Below are 27067 nucleotides of genomic sequence, written 5' to 3'. Positions count from 1 at the left end.
GAGTGAGTTGTCCCAGAAGCAAAAAGACACGCATGGTATATACTCACTCATATAAACATACAATATAGAATAAACTCCCTAAAATCTGTACATCTAAACAAACTAAGCAAAAGAGAGGACCCTAACTGAAATGTTCAATCCCCATCCTGAAAGGCAAAGAGGATGGACATCAGAAGAAAAAGAAAATAGGAAACAACCTCGGAACCTGCTACAGAGGGCCTCTGAAAGCCAGAAGAAAACAGGAAACAACATTGAAACCTGCCACAGAGGGCCTCTGAAAGCTTCTGCAGTATAGACTGTCAAAGCAGATGCTGAGCCTGATGGCCAACTGACGGGCAGAGTGAATGGAATTTTATGTAAGAAGTGGGAAATAGTAAGAGCTGGAGGGGACGGGAACTCCACAAGGAGAGCAACAGAACAAGATAATTTGAACACAGGGAACTTCCCAGAAAATCATACTCCAACCAAGGACTATTTGTGGAGATGACCTGGAACCCCTGCACAGGTATAGCCCATGGCAGTTTAGTGTCCAAGTGGGTTACATAGTAATGGGAAGAGGGACTGCCTCTGACATAATCTGATTGGCCTGCTCTTTGATCACCTCCCCCTGAGGGGGGAGCAGCCTTACCAGGCCACAGTAGAGGACAATGCAGCCACTTTTGATGAGAACTGATAGACTAAGATTAGAAAGAAGAGGAGAACCTCTCCTATCAGTGGACTTGGGGAGTGGCATGCATGCAGAAAGGGGAGGGAGGGTGGGATAGGGAGGGGAGGAGGGAGGGGCTTATGGGGGGATACAAAATGAATAAAGTGTAATTAATTTAAAAAAAGCTTCAGAGTGGCCATTCTAACTGTGTATTCGCTGAGGTATATACGGTTCAAGGCTGCTTTTATTTGTGAATTAATTATAATCAAATGACTTTTAAAAATAAAAACCTTTAAAATAAAATAAAAAATAATAATATTTTACCACTTACGGCATAACTTTTTTTTCATTTCTCATTTGGGGGGAACAGTTAAGTTCAAAACAGGGTGTCAAACTATAGCTTAGATTGGCCTAGAACTCACTATGTAACCTGGCTGACCTCCCACTCACCTCAGTCCTCCTGTCTCAGGGTCTGAGTGATGGGATTACAGGTGTGAACCATCACATCCAGCTACAACTCACTTCCACAGTTGCCTCCTTACCTGTGCTATGTTGGAAAGGAAGAAAAGTAGAGAAAGGAGTTTTCTTCTGCTCAGCACTAGAGACTAGATGTCAGAAACATGAGCTCTCTCTGACATAAACAAGGACTTTCCAATATTATAATCTTCATGAGACTAGAATAACCATTATAAAAGCACCCAGGACATGCTAGTAGACAGCTTGAGTACTAGCCATTTCATTATCTGATGGAACCATCACAAAGTTTTAAGAAATAAACAGTATTATCCTTTTATAGATGAGAGAACTTAATTAAAACACTGAGGACTTACCTGATCTTCCCAAGGCTACAGCCACAGCTAACTAAGTGTCAGAACTAGAATTCAAATTAAGTCAGCACACTCCAGATCCACTGCCTCTCAGTAACTAAAACAATCACCACAATCCCTGGCTAAGGCCAGACAGTAGGGAGAGTGGTCTACTCATCTTACCAAAAGGCTGCACTAGACGAAGATACTCACAGGTAACAGGGTTCTAGAACTCTTAGATCACAGAGCAGTTTGGACTCAAAAACTATCATGGCTCCAGTCTAGGGCTAATACTAGCTCTAAAGCTATAAATCATATTGTTTGAGAGTACACACAAGAGCATCAGGTATGTGAAGACAGAACTTTAGATAGATGGATAGATAATACATACATACATACATACATACATACATACATACATACATACATACACGATACATATGTACGTACATACACAGGTAGGTAGGTAGGAGATAGGCAGACAGATGTTTAGTTTTGTCAAATTGACACAATTTAAAGTTACATGTGCCTCTCAATGAGGGATCATCTATACTGAATTGGCCTGTGAGCATATCTGTTGGGGATTATATTGATTAGTGAGTGTATGTACCCACTGTAGGTGGCAGCACTCCCTAGGCAGGAGATCGTAGATTATTTAAGAGTGAGAACGAGGACACAAGCATTAATTCGTTGTTCTGTGCTCTGGACTGTGGCTGTAGCTGCATCAAGTTCCTGATGTCACGATTTCCCTGTAATGATGGACTACAGTCTGGAATTGGGAGCCAAATAAACTCTCCCTAAATTGCTTTTCTCAGGGAATTTTATCTCAGCAACATGATATGAAACTAAGACAGACAGACAGAGGTTAAATAAAAGATTGACTTTGGCTGTGCCACAATTTATAACTTGAAACTCCATTAGTGCTATTTTATATTGTGAAACAATGGACTTCACAAAACTACAAGTATGGCTGAAAAAGTATCCATGTATTATTTTCCATTCCAACTCTTGTTCTCACCAACTGATACAACATATACTAAAAATCACAAACTACTTAACTACAAAAGTAAAGGCTAATGTATCTGACTGCATTAAATGAAAAACTTTTTTGTTAACAGTGGTACAGTACTGTATTCCAAGCCCTTGGGAGGGACAAGGAGAAGTTCATGGTCATCCTCAGCTATATAGCAAGTTAAAGGCCAGCCTGGGCTATATGAGACTCTGTCTTTTAAAAAAAAAAGACTAATTTAAAAAAAAATAGATTACAATAATTTCTAATTTAAAAATGCACTATCATTTCTCACTAAGAGACAACTACTATTACATCTCACAAGAGGACTCCCTTTGTAGCTTTAACATTTTAGGATTCTATAAAAGGAAAAATCCATTAGCTGAATACTATCCTCTGTAGAGCAGGAAGGAATTAATGTAGCATTTTTATATTAATTAGGCAAAACTATATTAGCATAAAACCAACAAACCAAAAACTTAATAAAAATACACCTACAAAACAACAGCAATCTGCATGCAGTTACACACTCAAGAATGCCTACTACTTAGATAGTTCTTTTCACTCCAAAATCTCATCCTGAAAATAATTATTCTTCTTTTATTTCCAAAGTTTTTAAATTTTATTTATTTTATTGTATGTGCATATGTGACTATGTGTACATGAGTACACAATATGCAAGCATAAGCAGTAAAATATCAGAAGAGAGAGTTAGATCCTCTGGAACTATAGTTACGTCCAATTGTGAGACGGCATGGGAGTGCTAGGAATCAAATCCAGGTCCTCTCCTGTGTCTTCTGCAAGAGCAGGCAGTGCTGTTAACCATGAAGACATTTTTCCAGCCCCTCAAAGCTAGTTTTTAAGGTCTAAATATCTTCCACACAAAACAAAAGCAATCAGCTAAAATCCTAGTACTCCAGAATGGAGGAAAGACAATCAGAAGTTCAAGGTCATCCTCAGTATCATAACAAATGCTAAGTCAGCCATTGGCACATGAGACTGTGCTTCTGGAAAAAACAAAAACAAAACCGAACAACAAAGCAATTAATGTGTTATATACCTGGTACCCGGAAAGAATTGAAAAAAGTAATATTAGTAGGGTAAGAATGGCACTCCTGACATCTTTCTGCCACATTACCTAATCTTCCCTGTGGGGGAAGCTACAGTTATTTGCCTGAGAAATTAGACATGGAAAAAAATTAAGTTAAACCTAATTTCAAGATAGAGCCATTTTTAACTAGTTTTAAAATAAACAGTTCATCCACCAAGCATAATAGTGCATACATTTAACCCAGAAGACAGAAGTAGAACAACTCCTGTGCATTCAAAGACACTCTGTTCTACATAGGGAACCCAGGGCCGGCCACAGTTACACAGTGAGACCTCTAAAAATGCAACAAGAAATTATATGCTCACCTATCCATCTCTATTACCCAAAATCATGAGTGAAACTATGAGTCTAATCAACCCCTGAGGACTGGCTGATCTGGGAGCTAAGAAATCAAAGACTACTCTGCCATAGGAAGTTCCTATGTATGTACAAGAAAGCAGTAAGGAGATGAGGAAGGTATAGCAAGCAATACAGGTAGATCACTCCAAATCCACATTTCAAGCTATCTGATTTCTCTACAATGTATGCCACACCAATCCTCCATTTGCAGACAACCATCAGACAACAGGCAATCATCAGAACTCAGGCAACTCAGGAACCTATCACCAATACCTGTGTTTCCCTTTGAATATGAAGGATAGCACTACTTATTCTTCAACCAGCTCAAAGGTCACCTCCTTCTTAGCTTTCCCTCCTTAACTTAACTGCAAATTACTACTGTTCTCTTAGGAGTCTGGGTTCTTTGTTTCTACTAAGCATTACATAAGTATAATCCTTTTACATTATAGGTTCTTAATGGAAAGATTCAAGTCAATCATTTTATATGAGCCACAGTATCAACACAATGCCTTTACACAACTGTTCAACAGGTGGGAGTAAAATACTAATATGTTCCTAAATTTAAAAACTCCCTTGCTCCTCACCCCTTAATAACACAGTCATTAGAAAAGAAGTGTAATAGCCTCCTTCTAAGAATGGCTGCAGCAGCTAACTTTAGTCAAATATATTGAACATGTTGGGGTTTCCTCTAATTTCAGTCTCACGTATGTGATACAAGAGTGAGGCACTAAACATTTCTAAGAGTGGGTTTGATAAAAAAAAACTCCATGTCAATAGTAACACAAATAAAAGCCACACAGAAAATTTTAAATTTTTTAAACGCTGCATTAAGAAAAGTAAAACATAAGTGAAATGAGATGTAACACTATATTTTATTGAGTTATATGCATACAAAATGGTATCATTTCTAAAGGTATCCAATAACAACATTGTGATGACATTTTAGACTCTTGCGTATATGGAGTCTTTGAAATCCACTGTATGTTTTATACTTATAGCATATATACATTAATACCAGGAATTACTTATTACCTATGGAAGTTTATTTACTTAGCTTCTCTTTGCCCCACCTTCTTCAGTTCAAAAAGAAGAATATTACTACTAACCTAATACAACTGGATTGCAGTGGAAAATGTATATAAAAGGTTTAAAATGGTACCTGGGAGCTGTTGAGATGAGTCAGTGGCTAAGGGCCTGGCTGCCAAGCCTGTCCACCTGATTTTATCCCTGGACACAAAGGGTGGAAGGAGAAAACCAAGTGCAGCAAGTTGCACACACACACACACACACACACACACACACACACACACACACTTAATTAGTTAGTTAATTAATTGTAATTTAAAACAGTACCTAGAAAACTGTACGGATTTGGGAACTGTTAAGTAGTATGATAATCATCCATTTAATTTTTTAAGAAACTAAAAACAATGTCTTCAAAGTTTATAAAGCAGAACAATGTGAGTTCTACTTCTCTGTCTATTAAGTAGTTATCTATTAAGTTATCTGTAGTTATCTATTAAGCCAAGCAGGACAACTGAGAGAAATGGAAAAAATATCTTATTTTACAAATTTAAAAATCCAAACTACTTAACCAGGCATGGTAACACAAACCTTTAATCCTAGCACTCAGGAGGCAGAGGCAGGGAGATCTCTGTGAGTTCAAGACCAGCCTGGTCTACAAAGAGAGTTCCATGTCAGTCAAAGTGGTTATACAGAGAAACCCTGTCTCAAAAAATTATATATATATATATATATATATATATATATATACACACACACACACACACACACACACACACACACACACACACACACACACACCTAGATAAATAGAGTTTGGGAGTCAGACCAACAGACATTCTTCAAAATGGAATCTTGCAGCAGTATATCCAGCTGTGTCACACTAACTGTTCCTTTACCCTACATCCTTTAAGCTCCATCCCTGTTTGCAGTAATACTTCGTTTTTTTAAGATTTATTTATTGTTTATGTATTTTGTGTATATGAGTTTTCTGTTTTCATGTATATCTGCAAGCCACAAGACATCTGATCCCACTATGGATGGCTCTGAGCCACAGTGTGGTTGGTGGAAATTGAACTAAGGAACTCTAGAAGAACAATAGGTGCTCTTAACCACTGAGCTACCTCTTTAGCCTCTGCTATAATATTTTATCTATGTCAAATATCTATGTGAACAGTATAACTTATGTACACTATGAAACACTTTACGTTGCTTTCCTGCTTTGTAACACACAACAGGTTAAATATTCTTACCTGTATTTATACAATGCCCAAACCCAAGAATATCCAATCTTTGGTCAAACATTTGGTCAAACATTGTATTCTTTAGAAGAAAATAAAGAAAAAATACAGAAACCAAGGCCAGATACTTAAAGGAAGGAACAATGGCTTTGACATCAAAGAGCTTGATTTCTTCCTTCAGTCTTGAGTAAATCACTATATAGCCTGGGGCACTCCAGAGCTGTTTTATCTCACTTTTATGATAAGATAAAAAAAAAAAAAAAAAACCACTCAAGATAACATTTCATCAAGTCTTAGTTCCTCTGTTTAGCTCATTTTAAGGGTTCTGAAAGTAAGTTTCCCTGGGGAAAATGAATATTGATAAAGTTTATGGTAAATAACCATTCTATAACCAGAGAACTTAGGAAAGCAAATAAATGGTTCCTCTACCTTATACTGATACTGCTATTACTGAAATCTAAACAGCTACCGTACTCCAAAGCCTTCAACTAGGTAGCAAAGTTTAGAATTATAGGACATTGGCAAAAAATACTAAAGACATCAAGGATCACATCCAAGATCTCCCAAACGACTCCAGATTCCCTGGATCTGGGTTCCTCAGCTTTAGCCAAAACTGACACTATTGTCACAAAGAATTCTTGTTGCAGAGGGCTGCCCTGTACAATACAGAATATTTAGTAGCTTCATAGTCTTCTACCAGGCAGTAACACCTCTCCACTATTGTGGGAATCCAAATGCCTCCAGATGTTGCCAAATGTCCCTAGAGACTAAAACCATCCTTGGTTGAAAACTATTACTATGGATCATCTACTATGGCTACCTTCAATTTCTTTAGAGTTAAGTCAATACAAGCATCGTCAGGACTCAACATGTTACTATTTATGACACAGACTCATTAATACAATATGTAACTTTCATGGACTATCTGGGTTTGTCCAGAGGCAAAGCTCTTTGAGTTAATTAACATTTACTACACATAATATATGCTACCCATCTCCCACAACATTCTCCCCATGTTTCCTGTTTCCCTCTAAACTACTCACATGTTCTGGCTCCCAATGACTGGACTCTAGGCTCAATTACTACATAATCACTACAAGTTTTTTTTGTTTTATTTTGTTTTGTTGGGGTTTTTTTTTTGTTTTGTTTTGTTTTGTTTTTACGATTACACAGTGGGCTTCAAATTCAACCTCTACACAACTGTCAAACACCTATGGCATTTGTGTTAGTAACCTATCCATTACTAGAACAAATACCTGAGAAGAACGAATTTATATTTTATTTACATACCTGGTTACATATTCATTGCGGGTTTCAGCCAATGAATGGTTTGGCCCACTGTTTTTAGGCCTGTGGTAGCACAGCACTCACATGGCAGGAACATGTGGCAGAGAAGGCTACTCACTTCATCACAGCAAGAAAGTAAAAGAGGAAAAAAGAGAGAGAGAGAGAGGGGCAAAGATCCAAAATTTTCTTCAAGGGCACGTCTTGAGATTATCTAACTTTCATTTAGACCTGCCTCCTAAGGGTTCTACCACCTCTGTATAGCACCATAGGCTGAGAACCATGCTCTCAAAATATGAGCCTCTGCAAAACATTCCAAATTCCCAAAGCTCAGTATTCCAAAATGTTCCTGGAATGCATCTCTAACATTAATTGTACCTGTTATTTGTACATGGATTTTTAACTTCCCCAGACTAATTTTTTCGGGGGGGGGGGCATTGTCTGTTTCTGAATCTTCCTAGTCCTACATATGCTATATATTAATTTCTGACAAATAAAAGATAGTCTCAAAATTACTTAAATTTAGAGAATGAAGAATTTTGCCACAGAAGTATAGTCTATTTATTCACAAACTATGTATGATTCTATAAACTTTCCCATGCACCTGAACTCTTTTCATTTGCTATTAGGATCACAACAAGATGGGCTAGAGAGAGATGGCTCAGCTGTTAAAGGCTAGGCTCACAAACAACATTATAAGAACACAATGAGAAACTTTAATAGGAACTTTACGTCGGTCATAACTGGCCATCACCCTATTTGAGGAAAGCAGTGGAAACACGATTTTTTGGCACAATGCTCCTAGGAATACAAAATAACCAAGAGCACAGGTTCCATAATGAGGTAGCCATGGATCCATGCTCCACCAGTTCTAATTCCAGAATAAAACTCAATCACTCTGTGCTCTATTTCCTGACCCTTCAATAGTTATTGTGAAGATTAAAGATAATCTACATGAAGCACTTTAATTTGTATATGGTAAGTACTCAATAAATGACAGTGTTGTTTTTGTTTTATTGCTGTTATTATTACTCTTTCTTGAGTAATAATACTTTGCTGTGCAGTGAGAAATAAAAGCCACATCTGTTACCCAGGGCAGTCAAGTACAGGTTTCTAGCATGCATAAAGTCAGCCCACTTGCTCAGATTTTGTCTTGTATCCTCAGATGTGTTTTCTTCTCCCATTTTCCCCTTCTTTCATGACTGGTCAAAACTGGGGCAAAAAGCTTCTTCAATCCCTAGGGAAGGTAAGACTTAATTGCCCTATCCTTGTTCGCTATGCATAACCTCTAAGTTTAGTCTAAAGTTCAACCCCAAACCACTCCTAGAAAAATCCTCAAGTCCTTTTAATTCCCCCAGAAAATCATCGAAAGTTATACTCGTTTTATTGGTATTTTGAGACAGGCTCTCAGGAAACCCAGGCTTGCTTCAAACTTGCTGTATAGCTAAGGATAACATTGAACTCATCATCCTCCCTCCCAAGAACTAGGATTACAAACTGTACCAACATACCTAGCAAAAGTGGCATTCCTTGTGTTTATGGGTTTTCTATTCCCATATTTCTATTCTAGTTTTTCAAGTGACTGCATCCTTTTCTGATTTGACAACAATTAAACTACTCTCTGGCGCTTTCTCAGACAATTGGGAATAGTGTTTCCTCAAGATCCAGCTATACCACTCCTAGACATATATCCAAAATATGCTTAAGTATACAACAAGGACATTTGCTCAACCATGTTCGTAGCAGCTTTATTTGTAATAGCCAGAACCTGGAAACAACCCAGATGTCCATGAACGGAGGAATGGACACAGAAATTGTGGTACTTTTACACAATGGAATACTACTCAGCACTTAAAAACAAGGAAATCATGAAATTTGCAGGCAAATGGTAAAAACTAGAAAATATCATCCTGAGTGAGGGATCCCAGAAGCAGAAAGACACACATGGTATATACTCACTTATAAGTGGATATTAGACATATAATATAGGATAAACTTACTAATATCTGTACACCTAAAGAAGCTAAGCAAGAAGGAGGACCCTAAGTAAGATAATCAATCCTCACTCAGAAAGACAAACGGATGACATTGGAAGAAGGAGAAAACAACCAACAGGACTGGAGCCTACCACAGAGGGCCTTTGAAAGACTCTACCCAGCAGTGGATCAAAGCAGATGCTGAGACTCATAACCAATCTTTGGGCAGAGTACAGGGAATCTTATGAAAGCATGGGGAGTAGTAAGAAGACATGGAGAGGACAGGAGCTCCATAAGGAGAGCAAAAGAACTAAAAAAAAATTTGGGCAAAGGGGTCTTTTCTGAGACTGATAGGCCAACCAAGGTCCATGCATGGATATAACCTAGAACCCCTGCTCAGATGTAGCCTATTGCAGCTCAGTATCCAAGTGGGTTCCCTAGTAAGGGGAGCAGGGGCTGTCTCTGACATGAACTCAGTGGCTGGCTCTTTGATTACCTCCCCCTGAGGGGGGGAGCAGCCTTGCCAGGCCACAGAGGAGGACAATGCAGTCAGTCCTGATGAGACCTGATAGAGTAGGATCAGATGGAAGGGGCGGAAGACCTCCCCTATCAGTGGACTTGGAGAAGGGCATGGGAGGAGATGAGGGAGGGAAGATGGGATTGGGAGAGAATGATGGAGAGGGCTCTAGGTGGGTTACAAAATGAATAAACTGTAATTAAAATAAATATATAAATTTAATAAAAAAAATGTACAAGAAAAAAATTCACCACTAGAGTTTGTAATATCTGCCTATTACAGAGCTTCCTCAATATACTGGAGTAAAGTAAGTTTGCTCTGAGTCTTAATCCATTTAAGTTACTTTTCTACAGTTCATCTCTTGGTCAATATTACAAATAGAGAATTAGGGTCAGTTAGCACAGAATAACAATTCCTGCCTCTGAATGCCCATACCTCAGCAAAGAAACAGCCACATCAAAGGGACATTCAGACAGACATCCCTTTGACTTTTTGTATCACAGGCCAAAGTCTTCTTATTGAGGCATATGGGCCCCCTAAAAGCCCTGAAAGATTTGAAGATTTAATAAAAAAAAAAAAGCTTACAATACTAGGCTACTTACATATTCTCCAGAAATAAAAGTTTATACTTATGCTTCATCTTGGGTCCTTAGGCAAAAGTTTCAAGAAATTTTAAATTACAGTTCATAAACAATATTCATACAAGTTGAACAAGAACAGCAGCTATTACTCCAGAAATTGACACATTCAACTTTTAACTTTGATCCAGAATGCAGTTACTATGCTACTTACATATTAAAACAGCCAAATATTTCACTTTCACTTTTAAAAGCTAATAAAAACACAATTTTAACAATTTATTCTTACTTTTTCTAAGTAGTAATAGTTAATAAACATCTCCCCTAATCTATCCAGCTACACTGCTTTCTTGGTGGCTTTTCTAGAGGCCATTAGTTTTTGGACTTAACTTTCTGAGCTTCAAACTGACCCCAAGCTCAACCATTATACCAGCATCAGGTATGATTTTCATGTAAACTTTGTTACTTAGAGATGTGGTAAATATGAGTGTTGTTAAGTCAAGCAGTAAAGAGATGCCAATAGAAAACTGAAAAACCCTAACACTCACCTATAATCACCAAAGAAACTTCTGCAACATTGCACACATTTTCTAAGCATATGTGTGTACACACACATATATGCATATAAACTAAGAGGACTGGAGGTGTGCTTAGCTCAGTGGGAGAGTGCTTACCTAGCATGGGGAAGGCCCTGTGTTCCATTCCCAACAAAAGAGTAGGAAGCTAGTTTGAAAGGAATGGAAGAGAGACTTACATATTCCTATCTATCTCGTAGTACCCCCATTCTTTCAGTTGTATAGTTAGGATCCTATAATTCACAGAATTCTGCATCTCTGCTCCCTACTCCCACTTCCTACATACTTAAACTATATCATAAATCAGGCATGGTATTGTACACTTGAAATCCCAGCACTTGGGAGGCTGAAGTAGGAAGTTAAGAGTTCTAGGCTAGCCTTGGCTACAGAATGAATTCAAGGTCAGCCTGAGCTATATGAAGTACTCTCTCTCTTAAAAAAAAAGTATAATTTCCTATCATTATATAAAAATATACTTCACCCTTTTAATTAAATAGCTTCTCATAGTGCCTATATACCATAATTAATACACCTGGACTCTAGTAATGGATATTAAGTTTGGTGTTAGTGAGCTGGGCATGGTGCCACAGGCTTGTAATCCCAGTTCTGGAGAGACTAAAGCAGGAGGATACTGAGTTGAAGAAGTCAGAGGTGGACCACAGGTCAGATCAAAGGGAGAGTAATGGAAAGACAGAGCCAAAAGATGACAAGAATGAGGTAACCAGCATCCTTGTAATAAGTGTTCATGCAAATCCTTTTTAAAACAGATTCAATGCCTCAAAAGGTACTCACAGTTTACATTTTCACAATGACTTCCAAGCCAAAGGAGTCTAACAATTTACACTGCCCCCAACTGTGCACAGTGGTGGGCTTTTAAGTCAGCCCACAAGTCTGAACTTCCTGAAGTAGAAATAGGGAACTGGATATTTAACACAATAATAGAAAAGTACAGACCACTTGGTTACATCATTTAACAGTTCTTTTAACAATTTACAAACCAAGTGTCATAGTTGTAGCTGGTATACCCTGCTGTGCTTCGCCTTGCCTCCAACCAAATGCAAATTCAGAAGGTGCTAGTCCTCAGTAGTATTCCAGTTCTTAAATGATGTAATTTTTTTAGATCCAAAGATTCAGGCTAGATGAAAAATCTCATAAGACTACTGGCAACACCACCCATAATTATCTCTAACACCAGGAATCAGTGCTACATAATGGTGTGATGCAATCAATGTATTTCCCACTCACCCATAATGACATTAGTAAAGAAGGCACATCTTGAATATGTAACAACTTAATGTATCAGTATATTTACAGCATGGGATGACCTAATTGAGAGATTTTGTTAGTGTAACACAGAATAAGGTTTCCTACTGACAGGAAATATCTTTAAGCATCACTGTATAGAATGCAATGAATTATACGAAGAAATAACACTTGTTTAGTATTTCATGTTTAAAAAAAACACCTTAGCATACTTTATCTCATTTAGTTACCATGACACTCTGGTAAAATGGCCAAACACCTATTACTCAGTAAAGGAAGATTCAGAGAGCACTGCCTTCAGGGGATGGGACCTGTCCCAAAAGTTCTCTGTCTTTGTAACAGAAGTACTAGCTAAATATAGCCAATGCCCTTTAAGGCTACACACTAGAGTACAAAATATATCCCAAAAAATCAAAAGGCTGGTCAGGTAGGATTTGAAAAGCTAATGGCTGAATGAAAGAAGCACTCAGGGCCCAAAGTATCTCATATACCTGGAGTAACTATGTCACTTCTACTAGATGCTCTCTACTTTGGATTACTCTCTACTTTGGATTACTCTCTGATTATTATGTAATTTCCATATTGCTCTATTTCTCATGTAAGTAGGGAGGACAGAAATCCTAAATAAATACAATAAAATGCCACTTAATGTCAGACAGGTTTTTTTTTTTTAGTTGAAAAAGATAAAAATATGACATTACAAAGGTAATTAGCTCACACTACTAACTAATCAATAGACTCTTTATTCTTACCATGGGTCTGTAAATATCCGGGTTATTAACAGAAGGTAGGAAGAAGAATCTGCCATTGCTGCCACCAAGGGTGAAACTTTCAAGCCCTGCCTCCCCCTACTTATGACACATAGAGCAGCATTACATGAAACAGGAAGTTCTGAATCATATTTCTGGCTAAAACCTAAGGACTTCAACTTATCTCAAAAATGCTAGCATAGTAACAAAAAAAAGAAGAGGAAGAAGAAGATAATCCCAGAAACCTCGTGAAAAGAATTTTTTTTTTCATCACAAAAGGAAAACTCTCCACATCAGCAGTAAGGAACAGTGAGGAAAGATGAACATTAGCAGATAGCCCAGCTTGGTGGTGGCTGTAGGCCTATAATCCCAATGACTCAGGAGACCCAGGAAGGAAAACCAAAAGATCAAGATCTGCCTGGGCAAATTACTGAGACCTTGCTTCAAAATTAAAATAAAAAGTAAATGGAGTTCTGGCATTCAGTGCTAAAGTGCTAGAGCACTTGCATAGCATGTCTAAGGCCCTAAATTAAATCCCCACTAAACACACACACATATACACTAACAGAGCTTCAAAGGCAAACAACACAATACTATAGGGATAAGTAGACAACCCCCAACCCTACCCCCCCCCCAAAAAAAAGCCATTATCAGGAGTCCAGGGATCTGGTACTAGCTCTAGGTACGTGACAGCTGTGTGACCTAGACAGCCTCACTAGATCTCAAATTCTTCTTTTGCAAGATTACACATTTGAAACAGATCACACGTAAGATTACCTTCCAGATTAAGAATGCCCCTTCAATAGCTAACTTTATTCTTTTATGCTACAGTTACTGGCAATCCCATGGTTAACTCAATCACATCTAGACTCATATGAAGCAATTACCATATATCTATTGCATATTAGTAGCATTTGTGACTTCTGAACAATATTCAGGCAATGGTGACAGGGCTATAAATATTATTAACTCATTCAATCCTTCCAGTAACCCTTTAACAATTGTTACCCTGATACACTAATTAGTAGCTATTTTTACTGACCTCATTTTACAGGTGAAGGAGGCGAGACACTTGAGATAAAATAACTTGCCGAAAGCCTACAGCTAACAGTGACAGAGTTAGGACATAAGGTGAGCTTCTGTCTCCTAAGACTACATATGAGCCACAATGAGACAACTTAGTCTTTTGAAGTTGAGGTAATTTTAGTTACCCACTGGCAAAGCTACATTCAAATCCAGTTATATCAGGTACCAGGGCTTGGGTTTCTTCCACAGCTGTGTGCTTATGAAAGAAGAGTTAGATTGTGTGTTTTCCTTTACTTCTGTTTCAATACTTGCCATCAAAATTCATCCTCATTCATTTCAAACCCTCTGGAGAGTTGTGGAAAATTGATAGAGTTAGACAAAATTTCTATATTTATTTATGTTATATTTATACCTTATTTGTGTTTTTTAATTGAAAAAACTCTATTTTATTATTTATTTGTTACAAATTATTCACTTTGTATCCCAGCTGTAGCCCACTCCCTCATCTCCTCCCAGTCCCACCCACTCCTCTTCTTCTTCCCCTATGCCCCTTCCTTAGTGCACTCATAGGGGAGGACCTCCTCCCCTTCTAGCTGACCCTAGCCTATCAGGTCTCATCAGGGTTGGCTGCATCATCTTCCTCTGTGGTTTGGCAAGGTTGCACCCCCCCCCAGGGGAGGGTGACCAAAGAGCTGGCCATTGAGTTCATGTCAGAGACAGCCCCTGCTCCCCTTACTAGTGAACCCACTTGGAAACTGAATAGCCTATGGGCTTGCTCTGAGAAGGGGATATAGGTCCTTTCCATGTATGGTCCTTGGTTGGTCTCTGCAGGACCCCCTGGGCCCAGGTTTTTTGGCTCTGTTGGTCTCCATGTAGGGTTCCTGTCCCATCCAAGTCTTTCTATCTCCCTCTTCTTCCATAAGGTTTAATGTACTCTGCCCAAAGTTTGGCTATGAGTCTCAGCATATGCTCCAATACCCTGATGGGTAGTCTTTCAGAGGACCCCTGTGGAAGGCTCCTGTCCTGTTCCCTGTCTTCTCCTACTTCCGATGTCTATCCTGTTTGCCCTTCTGAGTGAGGTTTCAGGTTCTTCCTTAGGGTCCTCCTTGTTGTTTAGATTCTTTAGGGCTATAGATTTTAGTATGTTTATCCTATATAATATGCCTATTATCCACTTATAAGTGCATATATACCATGTACATCTTTCTGCTTCTGGGATACCTCACTCGGGATGATCTTTTCTAGCTCCCACCATTTGCCTGCAAATTTCATGATTTCCTTGTTTTTAATTGCTGAATAGTATTCCATTGTGTAAATGTACCACAATTCCTGAATCCATTCTTCAGTTGAGGGATATCTAGGTTGTTTCTAGATTCTGAATATTATGAATAAAGCTGCTATGAACACAACTGAGTAAATGTCTTTGATATATGGTTTAGCATCTTCCAGATATATGCCTAGGAGTGGTATAGCTGAATTTTGAGATAACACTATTTCTAATTTTCTGAGAAAGTGACAGATTGAATTCCAAAGTGGTTGTACAAGGTTACAATCCCACCAGCAATGGAGGAGGGTTTCCCTTTTCCCACAACCTCTCCAGCATGCATCATCCCTTGTGTTTTTTATCTTAACCATTCTGATGGGTGTGAGGTAGAATCTTAGGGTTGTTTTGATTTGCCTTTCTTGAACGGCTAAGGATGTTGAACATTTCTTTAAGTGTTTCTCAGCCATTCAATGAAGAGAGAATCTCAGGCACTGAAACTACAATTACAAGAACTCAATTCATAAGCGCCTGCCTCAAGGTGGCACTGCGCCAGACAGGGGGAAATAGGGTGGAGTTTGCTTTCTTGCTACTACTACAAAAGCCTAATTCTCACTGGAGAAGAGTCCAAAGAATGTTAACATTTTGATCAAGAGTCAGGACCAGATAGATGAATTTTTCTAGGTAATAATGGTCCAATTAGCAAGCCAGACTACCCAGATCTCACACCAAACTTCCTTGATTTACTCATCAACTGCTTTGCAACAGTCCACCTTGCTACCATGTGTCAATCAAATCCCTGGAACATTAAGAGTGTTTACAAATACACTATGATGGGAAAGAAAAGAAAAACCTACAAGGTCTACACTTCTAGTTTCTTTGCATTCAAAGCCAGAATACAGGTTCATCATTGCAACTACATATTTTATTATGATCTTCCTTTTTCTTTTCACACACACAGTGGCATATTTTGTTACTTTTTGTCAGATGCAGTCTAATTTCCTGTTTTGTTTTGCACAATCACCTTGTCTCCACTTTCACTCCCCCAAGGGTTTTTTTTTTGTTTGTTTGTTTGTTTTTAAGAATCATTTGTAGAGGCAGCCAAAAATCAGGAGTACTTGTGGAAGTATTAACAGCAAAAAGCCTTCTCTAACCAAACTCTCAGGGGCCTGATTTCTTTTCTCTTCTTTTAAAGTGTAGCAGACACCCAATTTCTGTACTACTTGTTATAGGCATTCTTTGGAAGTTCACAGACTTTTCTATTTCATTTCTAACTTCTTAGTTACAAATATTGTTTTGCTTATTTTAAAAGTAATACATGTTAGTTGAATAAAATTTGAAAAATAAGCTAATGTATAAAAAAGGAGAAAAATGTTAAGCATAGCCTACCACTTGGAGAAAGACATTTTAAATACTTTGGACCATTTCTTTTAGTATCCTCCTGCTTCAACCACCCAAGTACTGAAATCACAGAAACACCTCACAACACTTAGCCATTAGTCTTCATTCTTATTGGCCAGATACTATATACACCTGCCATAATTCATTTGCATTCCCCCTTTATTGAAACTACATCCAGTTTTTGTGTTATAAGCATGTTAAGGCAAAAGGTGTGTGTATGTGTGTATTTCCTTCAGAAATCAAGTTTTTAACAAGTAATCCATGTAATAAATTAAATTTATAATTTTTTTTGCTTGTGTGTTTGATACAGGGTTTTATACTGTAGCTGAGGCTAACCACAAACTCAGTGATCCTCTTGTCTCAGCCTCTTGAGTGCTGGGATTGCAGGCAATGTACATGTCAATATCTATTATTTAATATTGTTTTGCAGTGCTGGGGATAGAATGTAGGACCTTGCATATGCTAAACATACATTCTACTGATGAGCTACACTTATTAAATAATTTTATATGTATCCTTTCAGACAATTCTTGTCTGCTTTTGAAATAGTGTTTCACACTATAGCCCAGGTTAGCTGTAGCCCAGGCTAGCTATGTAGCTCAGGCTGTCTCTGAAATCAAGACAGTCCTCCTGCCTCAACCTCCCAACTGCTGGGATCATAGAAGTGTACCACCATGCCTAGCTTTCCTTTCAGACTTTAATTGGCATTATGCATGCAAGGACATAAATATATACACTGATATCTGATCACATTATTAATAATTTCAAATCCCAACTATAGTAGTTATTATATATTGAATCCATATTAAACAGTTAGTTTTCCCATTTAATCCTTTCAAACACTACTTAGTGATTCTCAAATTTGGTTGAACATTGAAATCATGTGGGTGGAGGCTTTAAAAATACTAATTCATCTCCTCTCATTCCCAGAGAATCATATTTTTTTTTTTGAGACATCGTCTCACTATATGGCCTTGACTGGAATGGAAGCCACTAGGATAGACCAGGCTGGCTTTGAACTCATACAGATCTGCCTGTCTCTACCTCTCAAATCTTAGGAATAAAGCATAGACCACCACAACTGGAGAGAATCAGATTTAATTGGCCTGAATGAGGATTTGAGGAGGTTTTTTAAAATATTTTATTTTATGTGTATCTTTATTTTGCCTGCATGTGCCCCAGAAGCCAGAAGATAATGTCAAATTCCCCTGGGGCTGAAGTTACAGATGGTTGTAAGCTACCACATGGATGCTGGGAATCAAACACAGATTCTCTGGAAAAAAAGCCAATGCTTTTAACTGTTGAGCCATCTCTCCAACCCCACTTTAAAAGAATATTAAAAATTCAAAGTGATACTAATGCACACTGGAGTTGGGAACTATTAGGTTAGTTACTAACTTATCAGTCAATATTTTACTGACGGTGAAGTTGAGAAATACTAAGAAACACAATAGGCCAGGCTTTCAACTACTAATCATTTGAAATCTGCTTTTCTCCCCATCATAAATCAATTTCTAAGTCAACAAATAGGACACATTATCACATTTCGGAACTATAGTATTCCGTTATATGACTGGAGTAGAACACAAATGTCACAAATTAATCCCAATATAGAAAAATGTTACAGTTAATATCTTTATTCATATATCCTTTGAGAACCATCTTTAATTCTTTCCCTAGGATAAACTCAAATATAAAAAAAAATAACTACTCACCAGGCAGAGGCAGGCAGATCTCCAGGTTCAAGAACAGCCTGTCTACAGAGTGAGTTCTAGGATAGCCAGAGAAACACAGAGAAAACCTGTCTCAGAAAAAAAAGAAAAAAAGAAAAAAAGAAGAAAAAAAACTACTCATTCAAAATGTAAACATTTTTAATGTATTTCTACATTGACATTTTCACTAGAAGTGTGTGAGAACAGCAGCTTTCTCATGTTCTTTGTTTGTTAGTTTGTTTGGTTTTCATGACAGGGTTCCTCTGTATAGCATTGGTTGTCCTGGACTCACTTTGTAGACCAGGCTGGCCTCGAACTCACAGAAATCCACCTTACCTCTACTTCCTGAGTGCTGGGATTACAGGCATGCACCACTGAGCACAGACTTGTGTTCTTACCAACTCTGAGTTCTGCCATTCCTTCTTAATTTTTACAAAATTATACTGGAGAAAATTGCATGCCATTCTAATTCCCCTTTCTTCACAACTACAAAGATAGTACATTTTTTCATGTTAACACCCCAGTTGACTTTCTACTTTTATGCATTTTTCTTTGTGTATTTTCTCCATCCATTGCACTCTTTTTTAGTAAAATATTTATATTTTTCTTCTTTCTGTGTTAAATACAACTTACCTTATTGCAATTCTTCCTAGTTTTCTCATTCACTTTATTTCTGGTTTGTGCAGAAGTTTTAAATTGTTACATAATTAATGATATTAATATTTTCTTAAGTCTACCTTTGCTATTATGCATATAAATATCCACTTATAGATTATGTCATCCCCTATTTCTTAGTTCTTTTATCATTTCACTCTCTTTAACTTTTAATTCTTTGGTGCAGAAGTTCTCAAACATGATTAGACATCAAAATTGCTCACAAGGCTCCTTTAAATGCTAGGGTCTTAGGACTGAATTCCAATGAAGGGAGGGTGAGACTTGAACAGAAAAATGTTTTAAAGCACAGAAATTTTTGATAGCCTCCCTCATTCAGTATGAGAAACTATTTTAATTCTTCTAAATTTACGGAGATATAATTCTTTTCCAAATTACTTCAGCACATACATTAAATAAACTTTATCCTAGTTAGTAAATTCCAGGAGGCCAGAGTCTATAGCTGTTTTCCTAGACCATTGCATCTATAAGGCCCAGCAGAGAGCCCAGCATATAACTTGGGTTCAGAAAACACTAGTTAAAAATAGTTAACACAAGTCTCTCATAACTTCAAACTCACTAGTCTCCTCTTTGGTATTTTCTTAATCATTAGACCAATCCCCCCGACCTTAAAACTGACCTTCAGTTGCCAGAATATAAATGTATGCTCTGCATATTCTTTTTTGTTGTTGTTATTGTTTTTTTCTTTTTTTAATTTTTTTATTATTATCACTTATTGCAATTTATTTAATTTGTATCCCAGCTGTAGTTCACTCCCTCATCTCTTCCCAATCCTACCCTCCTCCCCCAATTCCCCTCCCCTAGTCCACTGATAGAGGATGTCCTCCTCCCCTTCTATTTGACCCTAGCCTATCAGGTCTCAACAGGAATGGTTGCATTGTCTACCTCTTTGGCCTGGCAAGGCTGCACCCCCCAGGGGGCGGTGATCAAAGAGCCAGCCACTGAGTTCAGACTATGCATTCAAGATCTTCATTAGGTGAAGGCAAAATAATAATGTTGGCCATGTTGAAAAGGTATATGAATTCTGATCAGATGCTCCATGAAGGACTAGAGGGACATGAAGACAACAATGACCCAAGAACCCAAGGAGATTTAAGACTTTTAGCTCCTAAAATTTCCCAACCAGTTGCCTCCAAAAACTCTCTAGAAAGGAATGCAAACTCTTTCTCGAGCTGAAGACAGGCCACATATTCCCTAATCCTTGAACCCATGAAAAGAACAATAGAATAGAGAATCCAGAGACTGGGTTTGAGTCCTGTCACTATCAGCTAAAACCTCTCTGACCTTGGGTAAGCTGGACTCTAGGACAGATTTACATGTTTCCTAAGAATCTCTTCAGATTTAAACCTCTAGCTGAAGAGCCAAACAGACTATTACAAGGCAGGCTTCCAGAGACAACCTGAAATTATCTCTACAGAATGGGGCTCCATCCAGACTAACGTAAAACAATAGTGATAGCAGTAGTAGTAGCAGCAGCAGTAGTAATCATTGTAATAGCTGTTACTAAATTATGAATATTTTTCCATACTAAAGTATATTCTAAGTGTCTCATGATTATAATATAGGTACACATTTATACAGTATTAAGTTTAAGTGCTTTCATATAACTCAATCCATCTTCACAAACTTATACATTAAGTTCTATTCTCATTCTCATTTTACAAGGGAGGACACTGAATCACAGAGGGCTCAAATAAACTGTTCAAAGCCTCACAGCTATCAAGTTATAAAGCCAAGAGTTCAATCCAGACTTGCATGGTTAACTTTGGAACTACCATTTTCCCTTCAAAAGTTGCTCAAAATGTCCAATAATCTGTGGCGATCCTAAGTACTAAATTATGTAGACTCCTTCCCTATTACCAAGTAATCCAAAAGTGAGGTTTCAGACAGTGTAAAGTTAAGCAGATCACATTTTAGAGCCTCAGCTCATAAGATACGTTACTAAGAAAATAGGACATTTTATTTAGTTATTAATTATTAATCATTAAACATTAAAATATTTTACAGTCAAATAATACATCACTAACAAACTAAAGACAGCAGCACAATTGTAAAAGAAAACTACAAACTTTATGGGTATCACTAGGAGCAAAAATAGCTCCCCACCGGCAAACACTCCAGGCTGGAGTTCAAAAATGCCTTTGAAACATCAACTTGACAGCCCAAAGGAATCAAAAGGAAGCAAGCAGGTCAAAAGTTTAATACACGAGCTTCTATCATCCCCTTCAGCCACTGCTCATGTTTCCCATTTCAGAGAATGGCACTAACTAGGTCCCATGCCCGACCTGGCTGTCAGTCCAGGATCAGTTCTTAAGACCAGTCACAAAACATTCCGGAACTCATTATATTCTTCCCAAACTCACTACCCTTGGTTTGTTTCTCAGACCCTCGTTATCTTTCCCCTAAAGAAGTACTTCAGAAAACTTCTCAATGAGTCCAGGCTTTTACTCTCTCGAGCACCACCTCATCTCAGCACTGCTGCCAAAGTAATCTTTCTAAACTAAATCTGCTGATGTTACTTCCCTGTTTAGAATCTCTGTCTCCAGGATAAAGTGTTAACAGCTTTCCTAGGACATATAAGGTTCTTTATTTTCTGACCTCCAACTACCTTCCTTACTTCATCTCACACCAGGCAAACAAAACAAGCTGGAAGTTCCTGAACAGTGCTGCTCTGTGTGCCTAGAATGCAATTCTCTCATGAATCCATATGGCCTACTCCTACTCATTTTCAGAGCAGCTCAAACCCTCAAAGTTCACCATGCTTTTTCTCTAGGCTTGCATTTCATTTTACACCTCTCCCTACGGTAATAACTTACTTAATGCGACACGGTAAATTCATAAGTCTGTCTTTCCCAGATCCTGAGGAACCCTCCTTTACGCCTGTCTCTGTTCTGTTTGTTGAATGAAAAGAATTTCTTAGGATTTAACTGCATGCACGCACTCACACAGACACAGGCACACAAGCACTCACTTGTGAACATGTAAAACACATGACATAGATGTGGGGATCTGAGGACAATTTATGAGAGTATGTTTTCTCCTTCCATCATGTGGATCTCAGGGACAGAATTCAAGTTGTCTGGCTTGGTGGCAAGCACCTTTACTAACTGAACCATCTCACTGACCCAAAATTGTTTATAAATACCCATCAAAGCCAGCATATAAGCCAAATCCCATTTCAAACTATGTCTTTAAACTGACAATACATGTATATCCTTTGCTACATTTGTATATGTACATGTTTTAAATCACAAACACAATAAAACATTTTAAAGCTTCATTAAAACCAGACAAATCTAGCGTTTGAATATTTACAGATACTGAAGCTATTTTACTCTATTCCATGTAAGTGGCCCTGAACCTTTTGTGGATCACAGATATAGTTCAGTAGTTATTTGTCAATCATTTCTTAAACCCACATTCTTCTGTGGTGATCATATAATTCCAATGAATATGCTGATAGCATCCTAAAGAGTGATGCCCAGAACCTCACTAAAAATAACAACTTTGCATGAGACAGAAACATGAAACAAGCAAGAGATGTAATTTATCAGCCAAGATGTTGTTGAGCTTGGCTCTCTGGTACTTTATAATATTAAAATGAGCATTTTCCTTATACCACCGAAATATAAATATAACATTCAATGAGCCTTTCAACTGCCAAAACCCCAACAAAGTCTTCATTGAGAATAGGAAGCTTGACAGGCAGCAAAGTGTGTCTCCCCCACTTTAGAGAATCCTACAATACAAATTTGCTTGAAACAAACGAAAACCAGAAATAAAGAAAAATATAATCTTCTCACTTACAATTCCCAGGAAATTATTTCTAATGCTTCTGATAACATTTGTCTACTTCCCTACTAACATCCACTTGTGAATCATTTGAACTCTAGCTGACAACAGCTAGAATGATTGTGCATTGTCCTTGCAAAGAAAAGGTTAAATTAAAGAAACAGCTGGCTGCCAGCCACTGGCTCTGGGGGTGGGGTGGTGGTGGAAGACAGCAGGAGGAAAAACCAGTTGGAGGAATAAGTGCTAATTTCTTACCATGCCACATGGCCATCCTGTACTATCTTCTCTCACACTGGGGTCACAGGATCAGAGCTTCCCGGAGGCTTCCAGTTTTGCAGGGGGACTTAAAGGAGGGTGTAGACGGAAATGGAACTGTGCGGTTCTGCTTTCTGCAAGATTCTAAGGCACTCAAACCTGAAAATGTAAATGAAAAAATGAAAATCTGAAAAGAAAACAAAGAAATTTCACATTCTTGAAAATGACCCCCTTCTCCTCTCTGAACCTCTCTTTCAAAGATAGCATACACAAACAGTGTCGAGTTTCCCTCTACGCAGCAACAAGGTATTGTTGGTGAAAGAGTGAAGATCTAATATTGTCATTCGCTGCTATAGTATTCTGTATGAATCACTGGGCCTTCAGTAAATGCGGCTGGACACTCATCAAGGGATGAGTAGTGCTTGGCTGAGATAAGTTGAGATAACCATTGTGTTTGCTATCTTAAAGCAAACACTCTGGTGAATGAATTCTTCTTCTGCCCATAAAGTACTCAGTGTTACGTGAAGGCATCAGTAGAAAAGAGAGCAAATTCTGTGAATAACATATTAAAATAAATCTTGCATGCAAAAAAAAAAAAGAAAGAGGCGTAATAAAAAGTAAGAAGTGATGATACCCTTTGGAAGGTGTGTCTTCCTTTCCACTTTAATTTTGCAAAATTTGCAAAATTTCTATAGTAACTATATTATACTGTTTATATAATGAGGGAATGAACCAAGGCCAAAGAAAAATATAAAATATTAATCAATATTAACACAATCGAAGCAATTTAGCTAACTTCTATTGATAAAATTTCAAATTCTGGGCTGGCTCGTTAAAAAGAGCATGGTGTCCATGCCTGAGTTCAGTCTCTGGAACCCAAGTAAAGATGGAAAGAAAGAACTGACTGCATAGAGCTGCACTCCAACGCACACACATACACACAAACATGCACACAAAACAGTACTAATAAATTTTTAATCTTTAAATTCAGTCTTAAGACAATACTGTTTGCAGGTATATGAAAGGAGCTAGGAATCGAAGGAAAAATTAAAGGGTGTGATTACTGGTCTTCGTTTGGTCTGAAAGTTTAATATTAAATATTTAATATTAAATACTTGTCCATTTAAACAAGTCTTTTAATAATTTATTTTCCTTATTAAACATAAAAGCTCATCTGCATTTTTTCCAGAAAAGCCCTGATCTTTTTGGCCTAGTGTATATAGAGGTGAGTTTCTCTTTCCATTGCTTTTGCATAGCCAACATCCACAACTGTAAAATGGAAAAGCTAAAGTCCAGACGCTGAAGGCTAATACTAGTTTGAGAATCATGTTGGCCCTCTATAATGACCTCTTTTTTTTTTTTAGAACAAAAAGGTTCATGTGTGTGCCGGCCCTCAAAAAAAAAAAAAAAAAAATCAACAAAGACTGGGCTTTGGATGAGGAAAGGCTCCTGAAGTCCAAGAAAAAGAGAGCTTAAGAAACCTAAATTCCAAGGATGAATTCACCAGGAAAAAGTGCTTCAATGAGTTATCTGGAACATGGCACAGTTTATATTAAGTTTGCCCCCTTCCCGTTCTCTTATTTTGCTTACAGTTAAGAAGTACTGATCAGAGGACAAGAGGAAATGTAACAGCTCTGCAGTTCAACCCGAGAAATTACTAATACATTTATTAAGTATGTGTAAAGCGAAGTCTCACTGGTTTTTAATGCTTCAACTTCTGGGTTTCCCTCATTTACTCCATGCAACTTCCACTGAAGTTATCACAGGGACACATCCAACTCCAGGCAACTGATTTGTTCTGAAACGTTCACAAAGGTAAAAAATGCATCAAAGTTAAGCTAAAGCTTTCTTTCCATTACTGGTAAAGGCGCTGGAGCTCAGGGCTCCAACGCCTGGAAGCAGCAGCTATGCGCGTTGGGCGGCAAAGGGGAAAATGCATACCAACTTCTTCGCCTAGACCGTCTGGACGGGGCTTCACTAAGACCCACGGGAAACCTGTAGCAGGTCCAAAGTAGGAGCGAGCAGAACCCGGCCTTGGCTGCGCTTTGCCAGAGAATGCCGCCCCAACCCAGTCCTCTAGAGAGGCGACGCGAGCAGCCGAGCTCCCCGATTTCAAAGCTGGGCGGGCTTGGCGCAGCTTGGTAAGGAAACTTCGTTCGGCAGCCTGGGGACCCAGCTCCGAGAACAGGGCTGGGCTCCAGAGAAGATGCCGCCCAGCTCTGGTTGAAACCAGCCTGTCCACCTCCTTCGGCGGCGGCCGGGCAGGGAACGCCAGATCCAGGGAACACGGTGGCAGACGAGCGATCTCCCCTGCTTGCTGTGGCAGGGGGCTCGTAGGGTGGGCCAGCGGCCGGCGACCAGGGAAGGACCTGTTGGGGAAGGGAAGCCCATTTGCCTTTACCTGTCACCGAGGTCCGGCGCAGCGGAGCCCGTGTCCACCGGCGGTGGGCAGCACGCTCAGTTGGCTCTGGCGTTCCACACGGCCAGTAGAGCTAGCGCCCCACGTAGCCCGCAGAGCTTCATTCACACAACCCAGCCGGGAGGAGGGAGAGCGGAGCGGGAGTGCAGCTCATGTGACAGGCTCCTTGGAGTATCAGCTCAGCCCCGATGGAGTCTGCGCATGCGCGCCACCGAGGAGCCGCTCCAGGTACCTCAGCCCAGCCCGAGGGGAAAGCGCGGCCAAGAAGCAGCTGCTGGGAGGAGTTTCAGCATGCGCAACCGCAATAGGGTAGCCGGGCTTGCAGCCATATTTAATGAGCACTGGGCGGGTCCAAAGCAAATGCTGGGCGTGTCGGTTGCATATTGAAAAAAGCAATGCTCCTTCGGTTTCATTGTTTGCAGATTGCCTACCTTGGTTTTGCTTTTGTCTTTAGAACAAACTGTTTATCCTGAACATATTGCTCACAGCTTCATAGTAGAAATATAACACTAATAACATCAAACCACATATTTAAGCCTCCTATACGCCACGCATTGTTCTAACGATACTTCATTCATTGCATTTAATGCTCACAAGAACCCATGAAGGATGCATCATGATTTGTCTATTTTCATTCGTAAAAAAAAAAAAAAAAAAAAAAAAAAGGCACAGAAAGGTTGCTTAGTTTTTCCAATCTCACACTGTAGTATCAATAGGAATAGTGATCAAATATAGTGATGCTTGCAGCAGCCAGTTTAATCCAATACAGGAAAATCTGTGTTGCGGTTGGTTATCGGTATTATCGCCAATTTAACCATTACCAATCGAAAATTCAAGGTGTCACATACTTGTAATCCCAAAAGTTCCGGGTCAGATGGAGGAGAATCGGTTCAAGGTCGTCCTAGGCTACACTCTAAATTTGAAGGCAGGCTACTGCCTCAAAAACGGACAAACAAAACACAAAGTGAAGGCTCAGATTGCAACTGAGATCTGTCTGTCTCCAAAGCCATTCAAAACAATTAGAAGAATTATCCTATTCTCGCTTTTTTGTTTTTAAAGAATGAACAGGCTAGACAAATAGAGTGCAGCTAATTAATTTATTGGAAGAACTAAAACTGGAGTCCATATCATCAACACAAGTAATCTACCTAGAACCAAATTCAGAATCTGCTATAGTAAACAATACCTTTTTTCAAATTCAGAATCTGCTATAGTAAACAATACCTTTTTTCCATTTTCTTGCCTTTATCCCTGAATGGCCTGAAAACTATCTGTGTAGACTATACTGGCTTTAAAAACACAGATATTCACCTGATTCTGCCTCCCAAATGCTGGCATTGTAGACTACCACACCTCCAGGTTAAAATATATATATATATATATATATATATATATATATATATATATATATA

The 27067-nt window shown here is 38.6% G+C and overlaps 1 protein-coding gene across 1 annotated transcript in view; it reads right to left on the bottom strand.

The window, feature by feature from the left end:
* The window catches only part of Clcn5 (chloride voltage-gated channel 5), a 187541-nt gene extending 161715 nt beyond the window's left edge, over positions 1 to 25826 (bottom strand). Inside the window, exons 1-2 of the mRNA XM_055597536.1 lie at positions 25638 to 25826; positions 23237 to 23395 (exon numbers count right to left, since the gene is read on the bottom strand). Coding sequence (XP_055453511.1) covers positions 23237 to 23252 — 16 coding nt within the window. The 5' untranslated portion in view covers positions 23253 to 23395; positions 25638 to 25826. The remainder of the gene's footprint in view (positions 1 to 23236; positions 23396 to 25637) is intronic.
* Between the last annotated feature and the right edge of the window lie 1241 nt (positions 25827 to 27067).

This window comes from Psammomys obesus, unplaced genomic scaffold, assembly GCF_907164565.1.
Source record: "Psammomys obesus unplaced genomic scaffold, mPsaObe1.curated_primary_1811, whole genome shotgun sequence".
Classification (NCBI taxonomy): domain Eukaryota; kingdom Metazoa; phylum Chordata; class Mammalia; order Rodentia; family Muridae; genus Psammomys; species Psammomys obesus.
The sequence above is the reverse complement of the archived record's forward strand: the minus strand, read 5'-3'. Positions and strand labels throughout refer to the sequence as shown.